This window comes from Podarcis pityusensis (genome assembly GCF_964106645.2).
Source record: "Podarcis pityusensis genome assembly, chromosome: 16".
Classification (NCBI taxonomy): domain Eukaryota; kingdom Metazoa; phylum Chordata; class Lepidosauria; order Squamata; family Lacertidae; genus Podarcis; species Podarcis pityusensis.
Window position 1 is genome coordinate 31,591,231 of NC_138041.1, and position 20,040 is coordinate 31,611,270.

At 40.4% G+C, this 20,040-nt stretch overlaps 2 protein-coding genes across 9 annotated transcripts in view; one reads left to right on the forward strand and one right to left on the reverse strand.

The window, feature by feature from the left end:
• LOC308465295 (uncharacterized protein) overlaps positions 1 to 2,934 on the forward strand; it is a 44,130-nt gene extending 41,196 nt beyond the window's left edge. For all 5 annotated transcript variants that reach the window (XM_080985127.1, XM_080985128.1, XM_080985129.1 and 2 more), the window contains one exon: positions 459 to 2,934. In XM_080985127.1, coding sequence (XP_080841253.1) covers positions 459 to 1,220 — 762 coding nt within the window. In that variant the 3' untranslated portion in view covers positions 1,221 to 2,934. The remainder of the gene's footprint in view (positions 1 to 458) is intronic.
• A 2,707-nt stretch (positions 2,935 to 5,641) lies between these two features.
• The window catches only part of CHFR (checkpoint with forkhead and ring finger domains), a 34,091-nt gene continuing 19,692 nt past the window's right edge, over positions 5,642 to 20,040 (reverse strand). For all 4 annotated transcript variants that reach the window (XM_080985150.1, XM_080985147.1, XM_080985148.1 and 1 more), the window contains exons 13-18: positions 14,872 to 14,955; positions 13,615 to 13,685; positions 13,368 to 13,455; positions 12,848 to 12,955; positions 11,929 to 12,001; positions 5,642 to 10,465 (exon numbers count right to left, since the gene is read on the reverse strand). In XM_080985150.1, coding sequence (XP_080841276.1) covers positions 10,423 to 10,465; positions 11,929 to 12,001; positions 12,848 to 12,955; positions 13,368 to 13,455; positions 13,615 to 13,685; positions 14,872 to 14,955 — 467 coding nt within the window. In that variant the 3' untranslated portion in view covers positions 5,642 to 10,422. The remainder of the gene's footprint in view (positions 10,466 to 11,928; positions 12,002 to 12,847; positions 12,956 to 13,367; positions 13,456 to 13,614; positions 13,686 to 14,871; positions 14,956 to 20,040) is intronic.

Below are 20,040 nucleotides of genomic sequence, written 5' to 3' on the forward strand. Positions count from 1 at the left end.
CACTTGAGAACTCTGTAGGGCAACCAATCCCTGCCCAGCTAACCAGTACTAACCAGCTGAGTGACACTTATAGCAAGCCCTGCATAGCCAATGGTCAGGATTGATGGGAGTTACAGTCCAGCAACAACTTGTGGGCCAGAGGTTCCCCATTCCTGACTTTGATTCTGTAATATATAAAAAAGAAAAGAATGGTGGAGACCTTGTGAAATATTAACAGGAGTTTTCTTACCTTCAGAACACTCCTTCCCACATGTGCATGCGTGTCTCCCCCCCTTTTTTGCTTTGACCTTTAAGTCGTGGGAAAGGCAATCATGCACAAGGCAGAGAAGGAAATGTCAGTGAAGAAATAGAGCAAAATGACCTCTTGCTCCTTTTTTTTTATGACTTCTTAAGAAATATTCACTTGTAGTTCCCTCAGATCTGATTATCAGAGTTGACGTTATGATTGCTCCTGCCAGGGCTTTTCTGCATCCACGAAAGACCAGACTGCAACTACTCGGAAAGTAACTTCAGCTGCAGAAATAGACGGCATCTCCGAACCGGCTTACTTGGACTCATCGGCTAGCACTGCATCTTACCCACTGACGTATTCGGCACAGAAACAACGCAAGCTAAGCAACAGCTGCAACTTGAAAAGATCCCGTTTCAGAAACCCTTACTTTGGGTTTTTAACAAGTTCTCCCGACTGTAACCAACCAAGGCTGTCTGATCATGCAAAGCACGTTGGCGCAAGATCTCCAGTCAACAGTCCAGGCAAGGGAACCGAAGACCCCCTTGAAGGGCCCATCCAGTTCACAAGCAACATAGTCAATGGCTCAAAATCCAAGGAGCTCTCATTGGAAATGGATAAACCCAAACCTGTTTTTGTTATTTCTGAGGAAGGGGATGATCAGCAGCCTTTGGTTTTAGCAGAGCATGTGAATCAATGTGCAGATGCTTTATCTGAGCCAAATGTTATCCATAATAATATGGGGTTGACCATTGCAGATGAGCAGCCAGTGGACCTAACTCTTCAAGAAAGCTCAGTTGAATCCACCAGTATCAGAGCAGACCTTGATCTTTGGGGAGAGTACCCAAATTCACACAGTGATTCCCTGAAGAGCTGCAGTGGTTACAAGGATAAAAACTATGGGCCTGTTTCAGACACTGGCACCACTAATTCTCATCCGAATTTTGATTCCTTGGCCTCTCACCAGTTGTGTCAAACTTCAGTTCAGTAACTCCTCCAAATATGGGTATCAGAACTGATACTGAAGGTTGTAGGTTTGTGCAATTGGAAGCAATAAAGACACATGTTCCTTTTGAGACGGAATGGAAGCTGCATTGTACGTACAACATGGAGAATGTGCTTGGGCAGCCTTGACTCTAAATGTTGGAATAGATTGTGTGTTAAGTTATACCCTATTGCATTGCCACCTCTCACTGAGCTGCATCTAATGACTGTTAGTTTTTTGTTGGCTTATTGAGAGCTTATCAAGACTACCTGGCTGGTACTTCTTACAAAGAAGACAGGCTTTCTTAAAGTTGGTGTGATGAATATGGAAGCACTGTCTATTCCCACACTATACCAGGAAGCAAATGGTCAGGCTTGCATTGAAAAGAGGCATGCTGTTTTGGACATAATACTTTGAAACATATCAACCAAATTCTAGTCACAGCTGGAGGAAATCGCACAATTCCTTACTGAAGTTTGATTGTAGCTTGGACAGGGAAGTGGCAGTGGGTACCAGTTAGAACTGTGTTTAGCAGAAGAAACACACACAAAGAAGTAAATGGTTAGCTACATGAGCACAAAACAAAATGCACAGCACCTTTGGTTGGTTTTTTTTTTACTGCATTTGTGTGTAAAACTACATTAGATGTGAGACAGTTAGGATTGTCAAGAGTCTCATTAGCAATGGTAGTTCTGGCGATTCTTAAGGACCTCATTATAAAAGGATTGCTTCTTTCCTAAATCCTGCAAAAGGCTCTGCCACTTGGGGTAGGAGGATTTTCTCTGCATGTGATGCAATATACAGTAAGTACACTAATAGTAACATCTGGGGAAAGTCCTGGCAGCTTTGGAGAGATAAATGCACACTTTGGTAAAACACACTCTCTCATTGCACATTATTCAAAGAATACCAGCTGCAAGGAACTAGAAGCTCATCAAACCTAGCTAACTACTGTTAGGGCAATTCACAGTGGCCAGGGCCAGTATGCTTGCCTCATATATGCCTGTTCTCACTGCAGCAATAAACACAGTTCCAAAGGTTGTCCCCTGCTTTCTTCGACACCCATTTTTGCCCCATACACACTGGTGTTCATTGTTGCAAAGATCATAAAGAGTGGAGATGCAACTTAAGAATGGGGGTGGGGGAAATCCTAACTGGCTGCAGTTCCCCGGCACGCACATCCGTCCATCTCCATTTCAGAGTATTTTACCCCTTGCAAATATATACATGGCAAAACGCTGGGTGGTAAATCATGAATAAATCTGCTATTACTGGGTAAACTACAACCAAGCTATGCACTAGTGTTGTCAAAAACGCACTGCCGCGCACACATTCTCACAATCCCAAAAATAAATCACCAGGGACATTGCAAGTGCAGCTTCCCGTTGAGTTAAACATCCATACAGATTTTGCAGTCCTTGGTCTGGTGGTCTAGTTTTTTCAAATCATCCTTAGACATTTGTCAAGGGTTCTTGGGCGCCTAGGAAGTAAGTGTGTCTTTGAGGATATTTGGGGTATGCTTTGCTCACAGCCACAAAAAAAAGTTGCTTTGAGGTCCCCAGTATACCTTGAGAAAGCAGGTCATGTTTGTCAAGTGCTTTAATAAGTTGCACCCTGGAGCTATTTTTAGCATGTGATGAATATTCTGTTTGTACTGCGTTGTTTTTTAAACATCCAATCTAGCTAGTTATTGCTGATAAACACCTATTTGCTTCTTCAACCATTTTGTTTCCATTACTAAATAATGCCTTTCTGTCACCACCAGGGCAGTCTAGAGACTTTTCAGCTTCAAGCAGCTGTGCAATTCTGATTCTAATGAAGTGTGTATTTTAAGGCTGAATGAAAGGAAAGCCTGCTAGTTTGATTATACCTAATAGCCCCTTAAGGATTTTAACTGCTTCCCAATGGTAACCTGGTAAGAAATGTGTAATTACTTGCATTTCTTCAAAGGGCTTTTGCTATACACGAATGGAAGGGATCACATCTTGGGGAGCTCTCTGGTTGCACCTGGTTTAGACAGCTGAGGAAGGCTTCCAAATATTTATTGCAAAGCAGATGCCCAGGGAGGAATGGGAAAAATCTAACCCACCCTATCAAATGGAGCAATTTTTCATTTTTGCTATGCTTAAGGAGTCTTAAGTCTGGCTCCTCCTAATATACTTAGCCTTGATTTTGCCCAGACTAATTTATGGTTTCACCTGCTGTTTAAATTTCCATCTGCTCTATCTTATCAGTATTGATAGCAGTTGTGGAGCATTTTTGGTGTGCGTGCCTTTTAATCATGCATGTGGTCTCTATAGAAATATGAGCAGTGGAGTTTAGCCATGGCTATGGATCAAGTATGAACCACATTTACAGTGCCTTTGAACTTGGAATTTTCATACATTTCTCTACTTCATGATTAATGGGTAACATCCAGAAGTCAACAAGCAGTCTTTAGCCTTTTCTTTTTAAACAAACAAATATTGTATGGCTCTGCAAAAACAAAACAAAACCCACAACTGTTTGAGATACCAAGGTGTCTATTACAGTTGCAGCCCTGTGTTAAGGGCAAGACATTACACTGTTGCAGTGAGGACAGAGGGAATGGTATTGTGTCTTAGAAAATGGCTCAACAAATGGATTTGAAACTGGGCAATGTAGTAGAGGTAGGTCTAAAACTTAACTGGTGCCAATCATATGCAGACTACCTCCCACTGAGTTCAGTGGGGTAGACTCCCAAGGTTTGTAGCCTGAGGTTGCAATCCTATACATGTTCTTAGCCCAACTGAACTCAGTGGCATTTACTTCATGACTGTGCTGTAACTAAACTATAGGCAAACTGTCTTCTTGACCTTTCCAAAGAGTTTAGTCTTGCTTCTGCACTGTACATTAAGGTTGGCAGCTATAAGTAGCATGCGGGACAGCGTCACTTGGAATTAGGAATGGGAAAGAGTGGGGCTCGAGATTAGGATCACAGTGGGGTGGGAAGTGGGGTTCAGACAATGGAGGCAAAAAGTGTGGGGTTGCCACCCATCAGCTTGCCTCAGGTACTTGAATGAGTGAACTAAGTTGGTCAATAAAGGTCTTTCCCTGCTCCCTTCCGACACGCATTCTGGACCACAGAAAAGGAAAGTAGCTTCTAGATCCATCTTTTTTAGCTTTTTACCAAAAGATGTGGTTTGATGAGTCAACAGTGTGATGCAGCAGCAAAAAAAGCTAACACTTTTCAGATCAAGGGAAGTAATAGTACCACTCTATTCTGCCTTGGTCAGACCACACCTGGAATATTGTGTCCTGTTCTGAGCACCACAATTTAGGAAGGATGCAGACAAGCTGGAACATGTGCAGAGGAGGGGGAACTATGATGATCAAGGGTCTGGATAACAAGCCTTACAACGAACGCTTGAAGGAGCTGGGTAAGTTTAGCCTGGAAAAGAGACTGAGAGAAGATATGATAGCCATCTTCAAATATCTTAAGGGCTGTCACATGGAAGGGGGAACAAGCTTTCTTTCTCCTGCTCTGGAGGGTAGGACTCAAACCAATGGCTTCAAGTTGCAAGATAGGCGATTCTGACTAAACACACAGAGAAACTTTCCGACAGTAAGAGCTGTTTGACAGTGGAACAGTCTCCCTTAGGAAATTGTGGACTCCCCTTCCTTGGAGGTTTTTAAGCAGAGGTGGGATGGCCATCCGTCATGGATACTTTAGCTGAAATTCCTCCATTGCGGGGGGGTTGGACTAGATGACCCTTGGGTCCCTTTAGATACTATGGTATTGGACCTTTCCTGAGAACTCCTGCAGCAGCTAGTAGCTCAGCTTGGGTTAGATCTTGGAGCTGAAGTCCAGAGCCACACAACAGAGGCCCTCAAAAATGATCACCCACAAAAGCAGCAAATAGGGCCAGTATCTGCACCTGGTATCTGCACCTGGGCTGCCTTGGGTACCCGCAACAGTCACAGCATCATTCCATTATTATTATTAAAAACATTTTACATCTGAGGCCAGGTGGTTACACATGCCTGTGTGGAATCGTGGTTAGAATGTTGGACTAGGACCTGGGAGACAAACTGACACACAGCCTAGATGCTCACTGGGTGTCCTTGAGCTAGTCATTGCCTCTCAGCCTAATCTACCTCACATGGCTGCTGCAGGGATTAAATGAGGAGGGGGAGAACCATCTACACCTCCCTGGAGGAAAAAAAATGGAATATAACTGCATTAAAAAAATGTACACCACCACAGAAGCCCTTGTCCCCACTCCTCTCCCTGCCGTAACAGTATGTAGTACGTATATGTGTGTGTGTGTATGAGAAAGGAAATTAGATGTCACCTTACACAGTTCGATATCACATGAAGTAGTCCAAAAATTGAGCTTTAATGGCAAAAGCAAGGAGGGAACCAAGCCAAAATAGAAACTCAACAAAGAAAAAGAAAATAGAAGCAGTTTTCATGAGTAAACTTTTTAATCCTTGACATTGCCACAAAAAAGTTGGAAGAACTATTTGCCCACCTTCTTTACAGAAGAATATCCCAGAGAAGGAGACTAGGCCTTATTTAGCAATACACAATCCTCCCTGTTTTCCACATCTATCCTAAGAACAGACTATTCCCCAACTCCCAGTGTTTTGTCTCTCTCTTACAGAAGGGAGGTGAAGCCTGTACTTCAGAGAGGTTAAAATATGCCAAACCATTTACAGTTTTTAAACATCAAGTAAACTTTTAGAAGTTAACACATTAACTAAAAAATATCACCTGGCCAAACCATACAATTTGCTTTTGTTTTTTTTTGCTTTTGTTTTTTTTAAAAAGGACTAAAACATGTAAGAGTATGTAATACCCATGAACAATGGTGCTCTTCAACATTTAAAAGAGCATATTAAAGATTAAAGGTCAATTCAGCCCCACCAACATTGGCAATATTAATTATTTTCATTCTTTTAAAAAAGATACAGCGTACGCACAAAAAACCCTTTTCATTCCATTGCAATACTTCAATCGCCTAATGCATAGAAAAAGTAGATTTAGTGTGTATATATGTGTGTGTGTGTGTGTGTGTGAGGAGTGTGGTGGCATCAAATTCACAGCCCTCTGATGTGAAGCACAGCCGAATGCTTCAATTCCTTTTTACTCATAACATGGTATTGATGTGCCCAGAGCAGGAATATACATTCCTAATGTTAGCCATTACAAGTCAAGTATAAAGCACCATTTTTTCAGGGGAGTGGGGAGCCCATAATTTTCAACCCATCCAGCAATCGAAAGAAACTCTTTGCTGGAAGCCAATTCTGAATACAGGAAGAAGCAACAGGGAATGCAAAGCATGTCCTGGAGACAGATGTGCAAGGGGCTCCCTTTTTTCACATATGCAAAAAATGTGCTCACATGCACATGCTGAGCTGAAACAGAGACCAAGCAGCTGGAAATGCTCAGCCTTAGAGGATTCCGTAACTGCAGACTTCTACCCTATTTTTTCCCAAAGCTTTAAACACACGCACACAACAGAACTCAAGTGTCAGAACTGAAACTAAATGCACATTTTCCATTTGTCAACTTCAAGGATTATTCCAGACCAGCTTTCCCCTTAAAAATAGGTCATTCCATACTATTTTGTATTTTGTAGGTACTAAACAGGTAAGTTAAAGCCAGATCCACCCATTCTTCCTGCAAAAGCTTTACAGTTGCAAATTCAGGATATACACTTCACTCACCCTCTTCATCCCTAATATACTCACATCGCTAAATGTTAGTAACTACCCCACTGATTGTGAGCTTGCAACTTGGCAAGTTATAGGCTGCAGTTTAAGTGAATCCTGTTACCACAGAAGAGTTTAAGTGCAAGCTGCTAGATGACCTAAAACCAGAAGATAATTCCACTTTTAGTCTCCTGACTGCATGTTTGAGTATTCTCCCACAAAAAAAAAATTAAAAAAATCTCTTTATAAAGAAGAAAAGGTTAACCCCTACTTCTGACATGCTAATATCTGTAATTGTGGGAGAAGCATTCAGACATGGAAGTCATCATTGCAACCTGAAATGATACATGCTTGGAACAGCATTACCCAAATGGATTATCCCGATTGTAACAAACTTGTCCTTATGCTCTGGACTGACTTCTACTCTACCAAGTACAACAATACAGATATGCAGACATGTAATTGGGTACCATTACGTAATTTATAATATTGCATATTTGTCTATCGTTTTCCTGGGTAAGTTTTAGGTCAAATGGGTTGGGAAGCCTGTTTAAGCAAGGACTGCTCTAAATTTAAATGTATGCATGAAGAAAAAGCTGTTTTTCGCTTCTCAAACACCATGCTATTTCCATGGCAGTAAGCTGCTTCTAGCCCTCTGTTGACGATAGTTGCCAGATTTGTGGTCCAGCACACCAGCAACAGTTCTTTAAGTGTAACATCTGGAGAGTTTGAGTTAAGACAACAGCAGTAATCAACTAAAAACATTCTTCTGTCCTGTGTATGTCTTCACCCTTTTCTTTCGGAATGAAATCCAGCAGTAATTCTGATTTCCCAAAAGGTAACATATTTTACATTGTGCAGTATTGCCTTTTGGTCTTTCCAATGCCAGCGCATGGTTAACATTATTTCAGCAAATGAAAGCACCATATATTCTAAGAATACAACTTGACATCAGGCTGGGCTTGGGAATCTGTTTCAAACTTACTGATAACATAGAAACCACTTCCCCATAGCAGTTTCCCATGTTGGACTGGAGATATGTAGGAGAGGTGGAAAGGACCTAAAATAGTGTCGCAGGCCAAACTGCAGTGGATAGACACAGCATGTGTTCTTCCCACCCTACTCTCCTGCGTCTTCAAGTCAGGGAAGTGGATACAGTTGTACCTTGGTTCTCGTACTTAATCCGTTCTGGGAATCCATTCGATTCCCGAAACTGTTCGAAACATCCTGCACTCAATCGGAAGCTGTGTCAGACGTATAGCTTTCAAAAACCGGAACACTCACTTTCGGGTTTTTGGCATTTGGGAGCCAAAACATCTGCGTTTCAAGGCGTTCGAGAACCAAGGTACGACTGTACAGGGAAATGGCTCCTGCGCCACTAACAGGATGTGTGGACAGGGTCCCCAGATCATGAACCCAGATTTAAACCTACTAAGCCAAGTCAATTGACTGCATCAAGGTTTAAGGGCACTCCACTTAAAATTTTCCTATGGCTACAAGTGAGCAGGTGCTCATTATGTTAGGTTGGCGTTTTAGGATGGGGTGGGGAATAAGTTTCTCTTACAAATGGTTTGGATGTGGTTAGTAAACCATAACACTTTGGAAGCTCTACATTTTTAAAGCCAGGAGTGAAAGAACGACGTTTTTACACACTTAAAAGTGACAAATCCTTTTGCAATACCTTTGACCCACCCTTAAAGGACACTCGGGTAGGCAAACATCCTGGATTAGCCTGTTGGCTTTCTCTTTGGGTGAGTTCCCACATTACTGTTTTAGGGTATGGGAAGTTAATGTGTTGCACCATGCCCCATTATTACAAAAAGGAAGACTGTGCTCTTGGCATTATTAAATCTACCAGCACATTGATGTTTTTAAAAAGCAAACTTACGTTGTAAAAATGTACAATGCAAAGCATCATCTAGTGTATTGCTGAACAGCGGCATTGCTAATTTAGCAACATAATTCCAGAAAAGGAGGGGGGGCTGAGGAAGCAACTTATTTCTACATCCTACCCTGCTCAAGGCTGCCTTGATCCAACTGTTACAATCTGCAGGATAATTTGCAAAGTAGAAATGTATTCATGCACAGATAATTTCAAAGGCAATTCCTGATTTCAAAGGCAATTCCTGTTATTTGTACTGCTTTGCGTGTAATTCTAAAGTCAAAAGGAGAGCTTAAAAATGCTTAGAATAAGATGCACCATTCTACCACCATGCCTATCATATAAGCGGAGACAAAAACAACAACTTTCCTCTATGTGTAATGAAAAGAACGCAGGAAATATAAGAATAAGGGGAGGTCCAATCAAAATAAAATAAAAATTAAGTTCTACTGACAGCACCAGCAACTAAAAGTTATTGACCTTGCTTGAATTGTGCCCATTCCGTACAACTATCTAGAGACCACCTTTATGGTCTAGGAAAGGAATAACAAGTCTCCAGTGTAACTGAGCTGTAAGTAGGGGACAGCAAATGTCAACAATTGGTGGGGTTGCCCTCAAATATTACCTCCACTTCTCTCCCAATGGCTGTTAAAAAAGAAAAGAAAAGAAAGACTTGCATGAACACATTCGCTTCGTAAAACAAGGTCCAGGATTACTATTATTTTGATCTCAAAAGTCCAACGGATATCAAAACAAGAAGGTGGACTGTCTTTCTATCGCTCTGGTCCCAAGACCGAAAAGCAAACGTATCTAAGGGGAGGAGAAGGGAGCAGAGCCCCAGGGATTCCAGGGAAGCGAAAGACCTGGCCAAAAATAAAGAGAGATTGTTCCCATTTATCTCATCACCACCACAAATAAAAAGGGTACATGTCAGCTGCGCTGATTGGGCATCGCAGCACTCAGGAGCAAATGTTGCAAGAAAGGGCAGTGTATCACAAGTCGCCCCTGACAAGTGGATGGGCCAGGCCAAATCCAGCTGTGATCTTTTTTGACAGCCATGTTGATTGAAGGGCCATGCAGCCAATCCCCTTAGCAAAACCATGTAGACACAGCCCCAACTGTCCTCCACTGTACCACTTGGGTGGAGCAGATAACTACTGCTGCCCATCTATTTTTCAAGAAGGAGCTTATCGCTTGCCTAGCAACTTTTTGCACCCACCCTGTAGTCCTACTTCACCCCACAAACAATAGCTCTCAATATATTTGAACAGCGCAATTACTGCCACACAGTGTAGACTCCCCCTACTTTATTCAATGCTATTAGAATCCTTCAGTCCAATGATGATGTCATTAAGTCAAAAACATGATGAAGCAGGGGCAGACTAATCATGAATGAATTGCTTGTTCCACACTGTCTATTGAAGGAAAAGAAAAGGAAAAAAAGACACTGACCTGCTCATAAACTGTGAAAATATGTTTTACAAATCAAAAATATACACCAGAGCATCTGATGTAAAAAGAGTAACCAACTCCCTGCTATGAGGGAACAATGAAACAATAACTGTACGGTCAGTATTGCAGATTTAATTTCCCCCTCCTTTCTTACAGGCTGCGAGTATTCAGGTCAGTTAAATGCCTGAAAAAACACCTTCAGTTTTTGAATCGTGTTTGTTCACAGATGTGATTGAATTTCCTGGAACAACAAAAGACTTGAGTTAAAATTTAAAAAAACACAATAGAAAACAAGCAAACAACAGTTGATATGATTTTTTTGGCAAAGTTGTTGAACTTCTTCTTCGGGGGGGGGGGGGGGCGGAGTTTTTGAGCTACTTTTAACGAAATTCACCTTACGATTTCTGGACACAGTTTCCAGCAAACAAATCCCAGCTATCTCACCATTTTATAATCTTGAGTGCTACCCCCCACCTTTTGTTTTTAAGTGAAGGCTAGCATTTTTAGGATGGTTAATGTCAAATTTAAAGAAAAACACTATCCTACCCACCCCACATGTGAACTGTTGAAACTGTTTATAGCCCCGGGCAGATTTCTGGGCAGCTCATGTTCTTATAATTTTCAAAGTGAGCTAGCACTGTCAAGTTTTCTTCCCACATTAGATGGGAAGTTTTTGTTGTTGATAAATTAATATTAAAATATACTAAATTCAAATTATTAGCTGTTTTGAAATAATGCACTGGTTTGAATGCAATACTAAACCATAGCATTGTGCTATGTGAATGAGTTTACCTGTAGTTTGCTTTGTAGTCCAAACCTAGGCAAACTGTGGTTAATGTTAACTATGATTAGTTAAACCACTGAGCCTCTTGGGCTTGCCGATCAGGTCGGCGGTTCAAATCCCCACGACGGGGTGAGCTCCCGTTGTACGGTCCCAGCTCCTGCCAACCTAGCAGTTCGAAAGCACACCAAAAAGTGCAAGTAGATAAATAGGTACTGCTCCGGCGGGAAGGTAAACAGCGTTTATGTGTGCTGCTCTGGTTTTGCCAGAAGCAGCTTAGTCACGCTGGCCACATGACCCAGAAAAACTGTCTGCGGACATACGTCGGCTCCCTCGGCCAGTAAAGCGAGATGAGCGCCGCAACCCCAGAGTCGTTCACGACTGGACTTAACTGTCAGGGGTCCTTTACCTTTACCTTTAATTCAAAGTTGGCTTGTTTCCACTAATCACATTTAAAACTAACCACAGTTTAGGGTTTCAGTGACATGATAAACTGTGGTTAATCTAAGGCAGGAACTTTCTATCACCTTTTTGTATCTCTGCACTGGAGGACAGGAGAGCAGGCACGCAAGCCCAAGGAGATGCTAGTTTCATTCTTGCAACAGGGTTTAGTGCTATTCTTGAATGCAACCAATATCTAATACCTACACAGGGCTGCCTTTGAAGAGTACTCTAAAACTTCTGTTGGTCCAGAATGCAGCTGCCAGAATGCTGACTGGGCTTAGGTGCACAGAGCATATAATTCCAGTGCTGGCGTAACAGTTAGCATCATGGAGGAAAATGATCTCTCGTCAGAAGTATAGAAAAAGTTATGCATGCGTTTTTTTCTGGCGGAACTATTACCCGGACCCTGAAATGCACACAGATTTAAGTTCCTATAGAAAAGTATCCAGGGGGTGAGGGTAGGGGCGGGGGCAACTCACATTGCATGGTGAGCTTTGACCTGAGTCCGGCAATTGCGCCCCCAATAGCAATCAGGGCGTGACGTGACAGCCACTGTAAGAAAAAACACCAACACATTTGATGCACAATTGACGTTAATTAAAAGCAGAGAGATTTGAGGGCGGGTGGGTGGGCGAATCAGTCAATCATTGTTGTTGTTCTAAAATAAGGTGCGGACAATTATTTGGTAGCAAGTGCAAAGCCATGTAAGTAGATTATCAGTTGGGGGACCAAACCAAACAACAACATGTATAGATGGAAATTTTTGAAATTTAAGAAGATATAATAGAAACAGCAACAGCAACATGCATTTTAAAATACTGAAACTTAATGCTAGCATAGTGCATGCTAAGCTGTTACTGATGCATATGCACATGGGATAGTCTTGTCCTGGAATTTTAACACACACCATAAATATAGTCCCAATGCAGAACAAAATGAATAGTCCTCCAAAACGTTTGTATTGTGGAAGAGAAATAATGGGAGAGAATTACTGTAGGTCTCTTTTGCCCTTTGGTATAAGATTTAAAGATTCTCTCTACAACGAGGACAAATGACATACTTTCCAGCTCACATATGCGAGGGGAAAAGTTGTGAACATGGGTTGGGGTCTGGCAGCCCTCAGCCATATAAAACTGCTCAGAGTACTGTTGCCTCTACCTGCCCTTCCCAACTTCAGAACAGTAGCAACTTTTTGTAGGTGTGACACAGCTAATTGCCATCTCAAAACACAGACTGACTGGCTAGTGAATCGCTCAGGAAATATAGATAGAATTATTTAACCAATGCTTCCAATTTTATTTAAAACTGATTTATTTCTAATGTTGTTTGTTGGGGGGTGGGGGGGGGAAAGGTAGGGAATGAATGAATGAATTAATAACAAATACAGTTTTTCCATACCTGGCAATTCAGCAACAGGAATATTCTGCCTGTACTGATAAGCGAGCTCTCGGAAGCTGCGGAGGCCGCAACAGTAACAGAGAACAGTTTCTCCAGTAATGCGATAATCTGGAGGGCAGAGGGGAATCAGAGTTGCAGATAGTCAGGGGCCAAAAAAGCCATTTCATGAAATATTCCAAACAGGCAATAACTCGTCAAGAGTACATATGCTTGCTGTAAGTTATTTGAAAGGCCTTGGTGAACTGAAAGGTGGTGAAAGGACCACAAAGATGGTGTCAGGCCAACATCTCTGGGAAGGCTATCCCATAACCAGAGTGCCACCACTGAAAAGGCCTCTTCTGGCAGGTTAACCACAGCTATTTCACCTGGTGGAGATAGTTGTGGAGCAGGGTTTCTGAAGAGGATAGGATCAAGGTTGGGTTGGTACAAATGGGGATGTGTAATTTGCTTCCCTGAAAGCGCACAATACAGAAGATATGCCTCTGGAAAGCTCAAGTCAGAGAGAAAAGATGGGGCTTACCTGGTAAAATAAAAACTCCTCTTTGAAGAGCTAGGAGACTTTCGTTTAACATATTTTTCCATGTTAAACCCCTGGATGCCAGGTAATCCTCAGATGAGAGAAAAGGGTAGTCAGCAGCATGTAAAAGAGATGCACTAAACAACTTGACCAACCCACCCACCCCATGGAAAGTAGTAAAAATGTATTCTGCAAACTAGGTTAAAGCAGCTATATTCTCTCAACTGATATACTTTAAAACTGAATATACCTTTAGAATATCCGATTCATAGTTATTGCCATTAAGGACGCCATCTAAACACTTGTCACCAAGATTTATTTCTGTAAGGAAATTAAAAAGAGAGGGGAAATTATCTTTGCTCTGAAATACCCAAGAGGCGTCTTCTCTTTTCTCACCACAAGGATGACCTTCAATGCCTAGAGGTCATGATTTCAAGCTCACAGAACTGGAATATTGGCTTCATTGAAATCAGAAGTATTAGTTTCCATGTCAAGGGCTGGAAACTGGATGCATGGGAATCCCCTCCTGCAGAAGGTAACATGCTCAACCAAGGGCTAAAAAGTGTCTATCAACTGCTACTAGCCACAATGGCTATGTTCTCCCTCCACAACTGGAAGCAGGAAGCCTCTGAATGCCAGTTGCTGGGAGTCACAAGTGGGAGAGTGCTGTTGTGCTCACGTCCTGCTTTCAGGCTTCCAATAGGCATTGGGATGGCCACAGTGAGAACAAGATGGACCAGACAGACCATTGGCCTGATGCAGCAGGACTATTCTTAAGTTCTCAAAAAGGATGCCACTGGAGTCCACATTAGGGATTGTGCATTGCAGCATAGTCAGACAGAGCTTAGAATGCATGAACAGAAATTGGAACATTACAAATGGAAGCCATCGTGGATCTCATTCATGGTTCTCTACACCCCAAGTCTTGAATCTACCCTTCTCAGGGTCTTCTGGGGAGCACAATTTAGCTTTGTTCAGGGGCCTCGATTTCCCAGAGACCAGAAGCCTCCACCTGCCTGCAGAAGTTGCCAGCTCCAAGAATATTTTTTAGTGCACGCTCTGGGAATGCTTCCTTCCAACCCTCTCACTTGCAGTGCTCTTTCCCACCTGGAGAAAGGCATCACTGTCTATGGTAAGCCACCTCTTCCTGCACAGTTTGTCTGAACCAGTAACCTCCACAAGGAGACAGAGGCTTCTCTCCGTAGGGTGAGTTTAGTAAAATATTACAGCCTCAACCAGGACTGTGTTTTAAAATACGCCAAGGCCAACTCGGGTTGTGAAAAAACACTTTAAGGTTGATTACATTTACCAAGGTATGTATCAAACAGCTTAAGAGAAATTTCATGTGTTTGCTAATATTGCTGGGAGCCAAATTGTCTCAGCTTCTAATGGTCAGTGCTCCCAAATTCCTCAAGAGTTTTTGAGACAATTCCGTCAATAGCAATTCCGCCAACAGCAAAAAAAAAAAAAAAAAAGACTCCTGGAGCGAGACAGTGGGCCAACCTACCACAGAATGGTGCCAAGCAACCAAAACATGCCACGCGAGTGCAACCCCAGTACAAGTGACAGAAGGGTTGGAGACAGATGGTGCCTGTGAACACAGAGAGCAGAGAACATGTTGTGGCATCAGGCATCCAGAACATCAAGTAGTATTAGCTATCAATGAACACACTCCCATTATATCTGTTGCATACAGTGAGCATCTTGACCCTCACTCAGCCAGCCAACCAACCACTACTTATAGGAAGTTGGGGGTGAGCATACAGGTAGCATCTCCCCAAAGTGACATCACTTCCTTTTTTAAAAAAAAATTATTAAATTTTCCAACATACATTTATAGTATCCAATCTAAATTTATCACATATTTTCTCTTTTAGACTTCCTTCAACCTCTCTGACAATCATCCATTATTCAAATTTTAAAATACGCATTTCCTAATTTTATATTGCATTTTATAAACCTTCACACACTTAGTTTTCATCAATACAATAGTCCTCTATCATTTACAGAACTTCTTGAAATCCCACTAGCGTTATTTGCTCATCACATACACATTTCAGATAGTCTGAAAATTTTCCCCAGTCTTCAATGAACTTTTGATCTCGTATATATCTGATCTTTCCTGTTAGTTTGTCCAGTTCAGCATACTCCATCAGTTTCATTCTCCATTCTTCGAGCGTCGGCAGTTGTTCCTGTTTCCATTTTTGGGCCAGTAATATTCTCGCTGCTGTTACTGCATATTGGAAAAGTTTACAGTCCGCTCCATTTATTTCATTTCCTACTATTCCTAGAAGAAAAGCCTCTGGTTTCTTAACAAACGTATATTTCAACATCTTTTTCATCTCATTATATATCATTTCCCAGAAGCCCTTCACCTTCTTACAATCCCACCACATATGATAAAATGTTCCTTCTTTTTCTTTACATTTCCAACACTTATTACATGTTTTATACATTTTTGCCAGTTTCACAGGTGTGATGTACCATCTATAAATCATTTTCATAACATTTTCCTTTAACACAGTACATGCCGTAAATTTTATATTTTCATTCCACAGTTTTATCCAATCATTAAACTGTATATTATAACCCAAATCTCTGGCCCAGTGTATCATAACCGATTTAACTTCCTCATCTTTTGTATACCATTCTAGCAAGATTTTATACATCTTGGACAAAATTTTATTTTCATTGTTTATTATTTCTATTTGACATTTCGATTCTTTTACCTCATAACCTCTTTCTTTTAAGTCCTTTTTAAACATTTCGTTAACCTGATAATAATGCAACCAATCATACACATACTCTTTCACTTCTTCATAGGATTTCATTTTCCATTTTCCTCCTTTCTTTATAATCAATTCTTTATATGTAATCCAGTTCCCCCTCATATTGACTTTCTTAAGACTCATAACTTCTAACGGAGATGGCCAGTGGGGAGTTCTTGATTCTAATAAACTTCTATATCTCTCCCATATTTCTATGAGAGATCTTCTAAAGATGTGGTTTTCGAAACCTTTATGAATCTTTCTTTTCTCACACCATAGATATGCGTGCCAGCCAAATCTGTTATCAAAACCTTCTAAGTCCAATAACTCAGTATTTTTTAACTTTATCCATTCTTTCAACCAGCAGAGACATGAAGCTTCATAATATAATTTCAAGTCTGGCAGGGCGAAGCCGCCTCTTTCTTTCGCATCCGTTAATAACTTATACATAATTCTTGGCTTTTTACCCCGCCAGATATATCTTGAAATTGCTCTTTGCCACTCTTTAAATATCGCTGTCCCCTTAATTATTGGAATTGTCTGAAATAAGAATAACATCTTTGGCAGCACACTCATCTTAATCGTTGTAATTCTCCCCCGAAAGGATAACTTCATTCGGCCCCACACCTCTAGATCTTTCTTTATTCCCTTCCACACTGGCACATAATTATTCTGAAACAAATCAATACTCTTGGGGGTTAACCAGATTCCCAGGTATTTAACTTTTTTCACCACTTCTAACCCTGTTTGTTGTTGCATTGTTTCTATCATACCTTGATCCATATTTTTTGCTAACATTTTAGTTTTTTTCTTATTCAATATAAACCCTGCCACTTGACCAAATTGTTCAACTTCCTCCAAAACAACTTTTGAACTTTCCGGCGGTTCTTCCACTGTTATTACCAGATCATCAGCAAAGGCTTTTACTTTATATTCATTACGGCCTACTGACACACCTTTTATTGCTTCATTTCTCCTTATTGAATTTAGGAAAATCTCCAGAACCATTATGAATAACAATGGTGAAAGAGGACATCCTTGTCTCGTACCTTTTGATATTTTTAATTCTTCTGTAGTCATATTGTTTACAATCAGCTTAGCTCTTTGTTCAGTGTACATCGCTTTTATTCCATTAAAAAATTCATTCCCCACCTCCATGTGTTCTAAATTTTTTAACATAAAGTCCCAAGATATATTATCAAAGGCCTTTTCTGCATCCACAAATATTAACACTGCTTGTTTCTCATTCCTGGCTGTCAGATATTCTAACAGATTGACTATATTCCTTATATTATCCTTCATCTGTCTGCCAGGAAGGAAACCCGCTTGATCTTTATGTATAACTTCTTGTAACACCTTTTTCAACCTCTTTGCTAAGATACTTGCAAAGATTTTATAGTCCGTATTTAACAATGAAATAGGCCTATAATTTTTAACTTGAGTCAAATCCAAGTCTTGTTTTGGAATAAGTGTAATAAAAGCTTCTTTCCACGTCTCTGGCATTCCTCTCTCCTTAAGAATATTATTCATAACTTCTCTCAATGGTGTAGACAGGATGTGTCTCATTTCCTTATAATAACTTGCTGTAAATCCATCTGGTCCTGGAGCTTTCCCTTTTTTCAACTCTTTCATGACTTCTTTAACCTCTTCCATTTCTATAGGGGCGTTCAGCCTTTCTTTCTTTTCTGTCGGGATCTACTGCACCTTTTTTTCTTTTAAGAATCTTTCTATTTTCCTCATATTATTTTTCTCTTTGTTATTGTATAAACGACTGTAAAAGTCCAAGAATCCTTTCCTAATACCCTTTGGATTGACTATCTCTTCACCTTCCATGATGATTTTATTTATTGTATTCTGCTCCTTTCTTTTCTTAATTTGCCACGCCAGCCATTTTCCTGATTTGTTTGCAAACTCGAAGTTTCTTTGTCGCAGCTTTTTTATATTCCATTCCACCTCTTTGTTTATTATCATCGCAAATTGTGTTTGCAGAGCTTTTATGGTCTGTTTTATTTTTAAATTATCTGGTTTCTTGATTAATTTTTGTTCACTGTCCATTATTTGTTTTAAGATTTCCTTCTTGCCTTTTTCTCTGCTTTTATTTTTAATTGAGTTCTGTTGTATAAAAAATCCTCTCATCACCGCCTTGCTGGCGTCCCACACTACATTCATTTTTGTACCCTTATTACAATTGTTCGAAAAGTACTCCACCAACTTCTTTCGTGCTTCCTCTAAAATTTTTCATCTAGAAGGTAATCGTTAATTCGCCACCTGAAAGTTCTTTCTTCATAACCGCTTATTTCACATTTGATTGGATTGTGATCTGAAATTACTCTTGGTTGAATTTCAGCTTTTATGATTCTTGGAGTCAATTCGTTAGATACCCATATCTGATTGATTCTCGACATTGACTGATTTGATTCCAAATGGAACGTAAACTGTTTGTCAAGTGGATGTCTTAGTCTCCATATATCTATTAAATTACAGTTCTTTATCATTGAGAAAAAGGTTTATGGTAGTTTTCCCTCTTTACTCAACCCTGATGCTCTCAATCTGTCCATATCCATTGACACTACTCCGTTCATATCTCCCATTATTATAATTTTTTGGTCCATATAATCAAACAGTTTTTCTTCCAAATTATTGTAAAAATCAGTCTTATTTCCATTTGGTGCATAGATCCTGACAATTATTATTTTTTCGCCTTGCCACTTGATCTGGACTGCAATTATTCTTCCTTCTTCATCTTTAAAGATTTGCTGAGTTTCAATTTTGTTTCTTATGTACAATACAAACCCTCTCTTTTTGTTTTTATCTGATGATATAAATTCATTTCCTAATCTTTCATTTCCTGATCAAAACTCTTTTATGTCTTCTTGCCACATGTGTTTCTTGTAAACATATAATGTCCAAATTTTCCTTTTTTAAATATTGTCCAATTTTATTTCGTTTTTTTCCTATCATTCATCCCATTAATGTTCCAATTCCATAATTTCAGCGCCATTTTGACATCCTAATTAAATAAATTTTATTTAAATTTTATAATCTTTCTTCTTGTTCTTCTTCTTCTTCTTCTTCTTCTTCTTCTTCTTCTGTATTTCTTCCGTCCTCTTCTTCTCCGTCTCCCAATCCACCTTCCCCCACGGCTCCTGCTCCCATTGCTGCTCCTCTTGGTTCTTCCTCTGGTCTTAATTCTTTATATCTCCTCAGAAACTTGCTAGCTTCCTCTGGGCTTGTATGTTTGTGTTTTTTACTTTTGTAGAAAAACGAGATCCCCTCCGGAAACTCCCACCTGAATTCCATCTTATTCTTCTTCAAGATCTGCACCAGTGGTTTATATGGGTCTCTTCGTTTCAACAGCCTTATCGGAACATCTTTAAAGATAATTATATAATTCCCATCAAAGTTAAATCTGTTTTCTCTGTTCTTCTGTAAAATCATGTTTCTCATTTCTCTGTCCTTAAATGTAATCAAGCAATCTCCTGGGAATTTCCATGTCTTAATAATAATAATAATAATAATAATAATAATAAATTTTATTTATATCCCGCTCTCCCCAGCCGAAGCCGGGCTCAGGGCGGCTAACAACACTAAAATAGTGCAACATTATAAAAACATTATAAAAATTGATTAAAATCAAAATTGATGGCAACCATAAACTAAAGTTTTGTAAAGATTGCCAAAGGAGGGAGTCAGGCTGCGCCCTGACCAAAGGCCTGGTGGAACAGCTCTGTCTTGCAGGCCCTGCGGAAAAATGTCAAGTCCTGCAGGGCCCTTGTCTCTTGTGACAGAGCGTTCCACCAGGTTGGAGCCGCAGCCGAAAAAGCCCTGGGTCTAGTTGAGGCCAGCCTAACCTCTCTGTGGCCTGGGACCTTCAAGATGTTTTTATTTGAAGACCGTAAGTTCCTCTG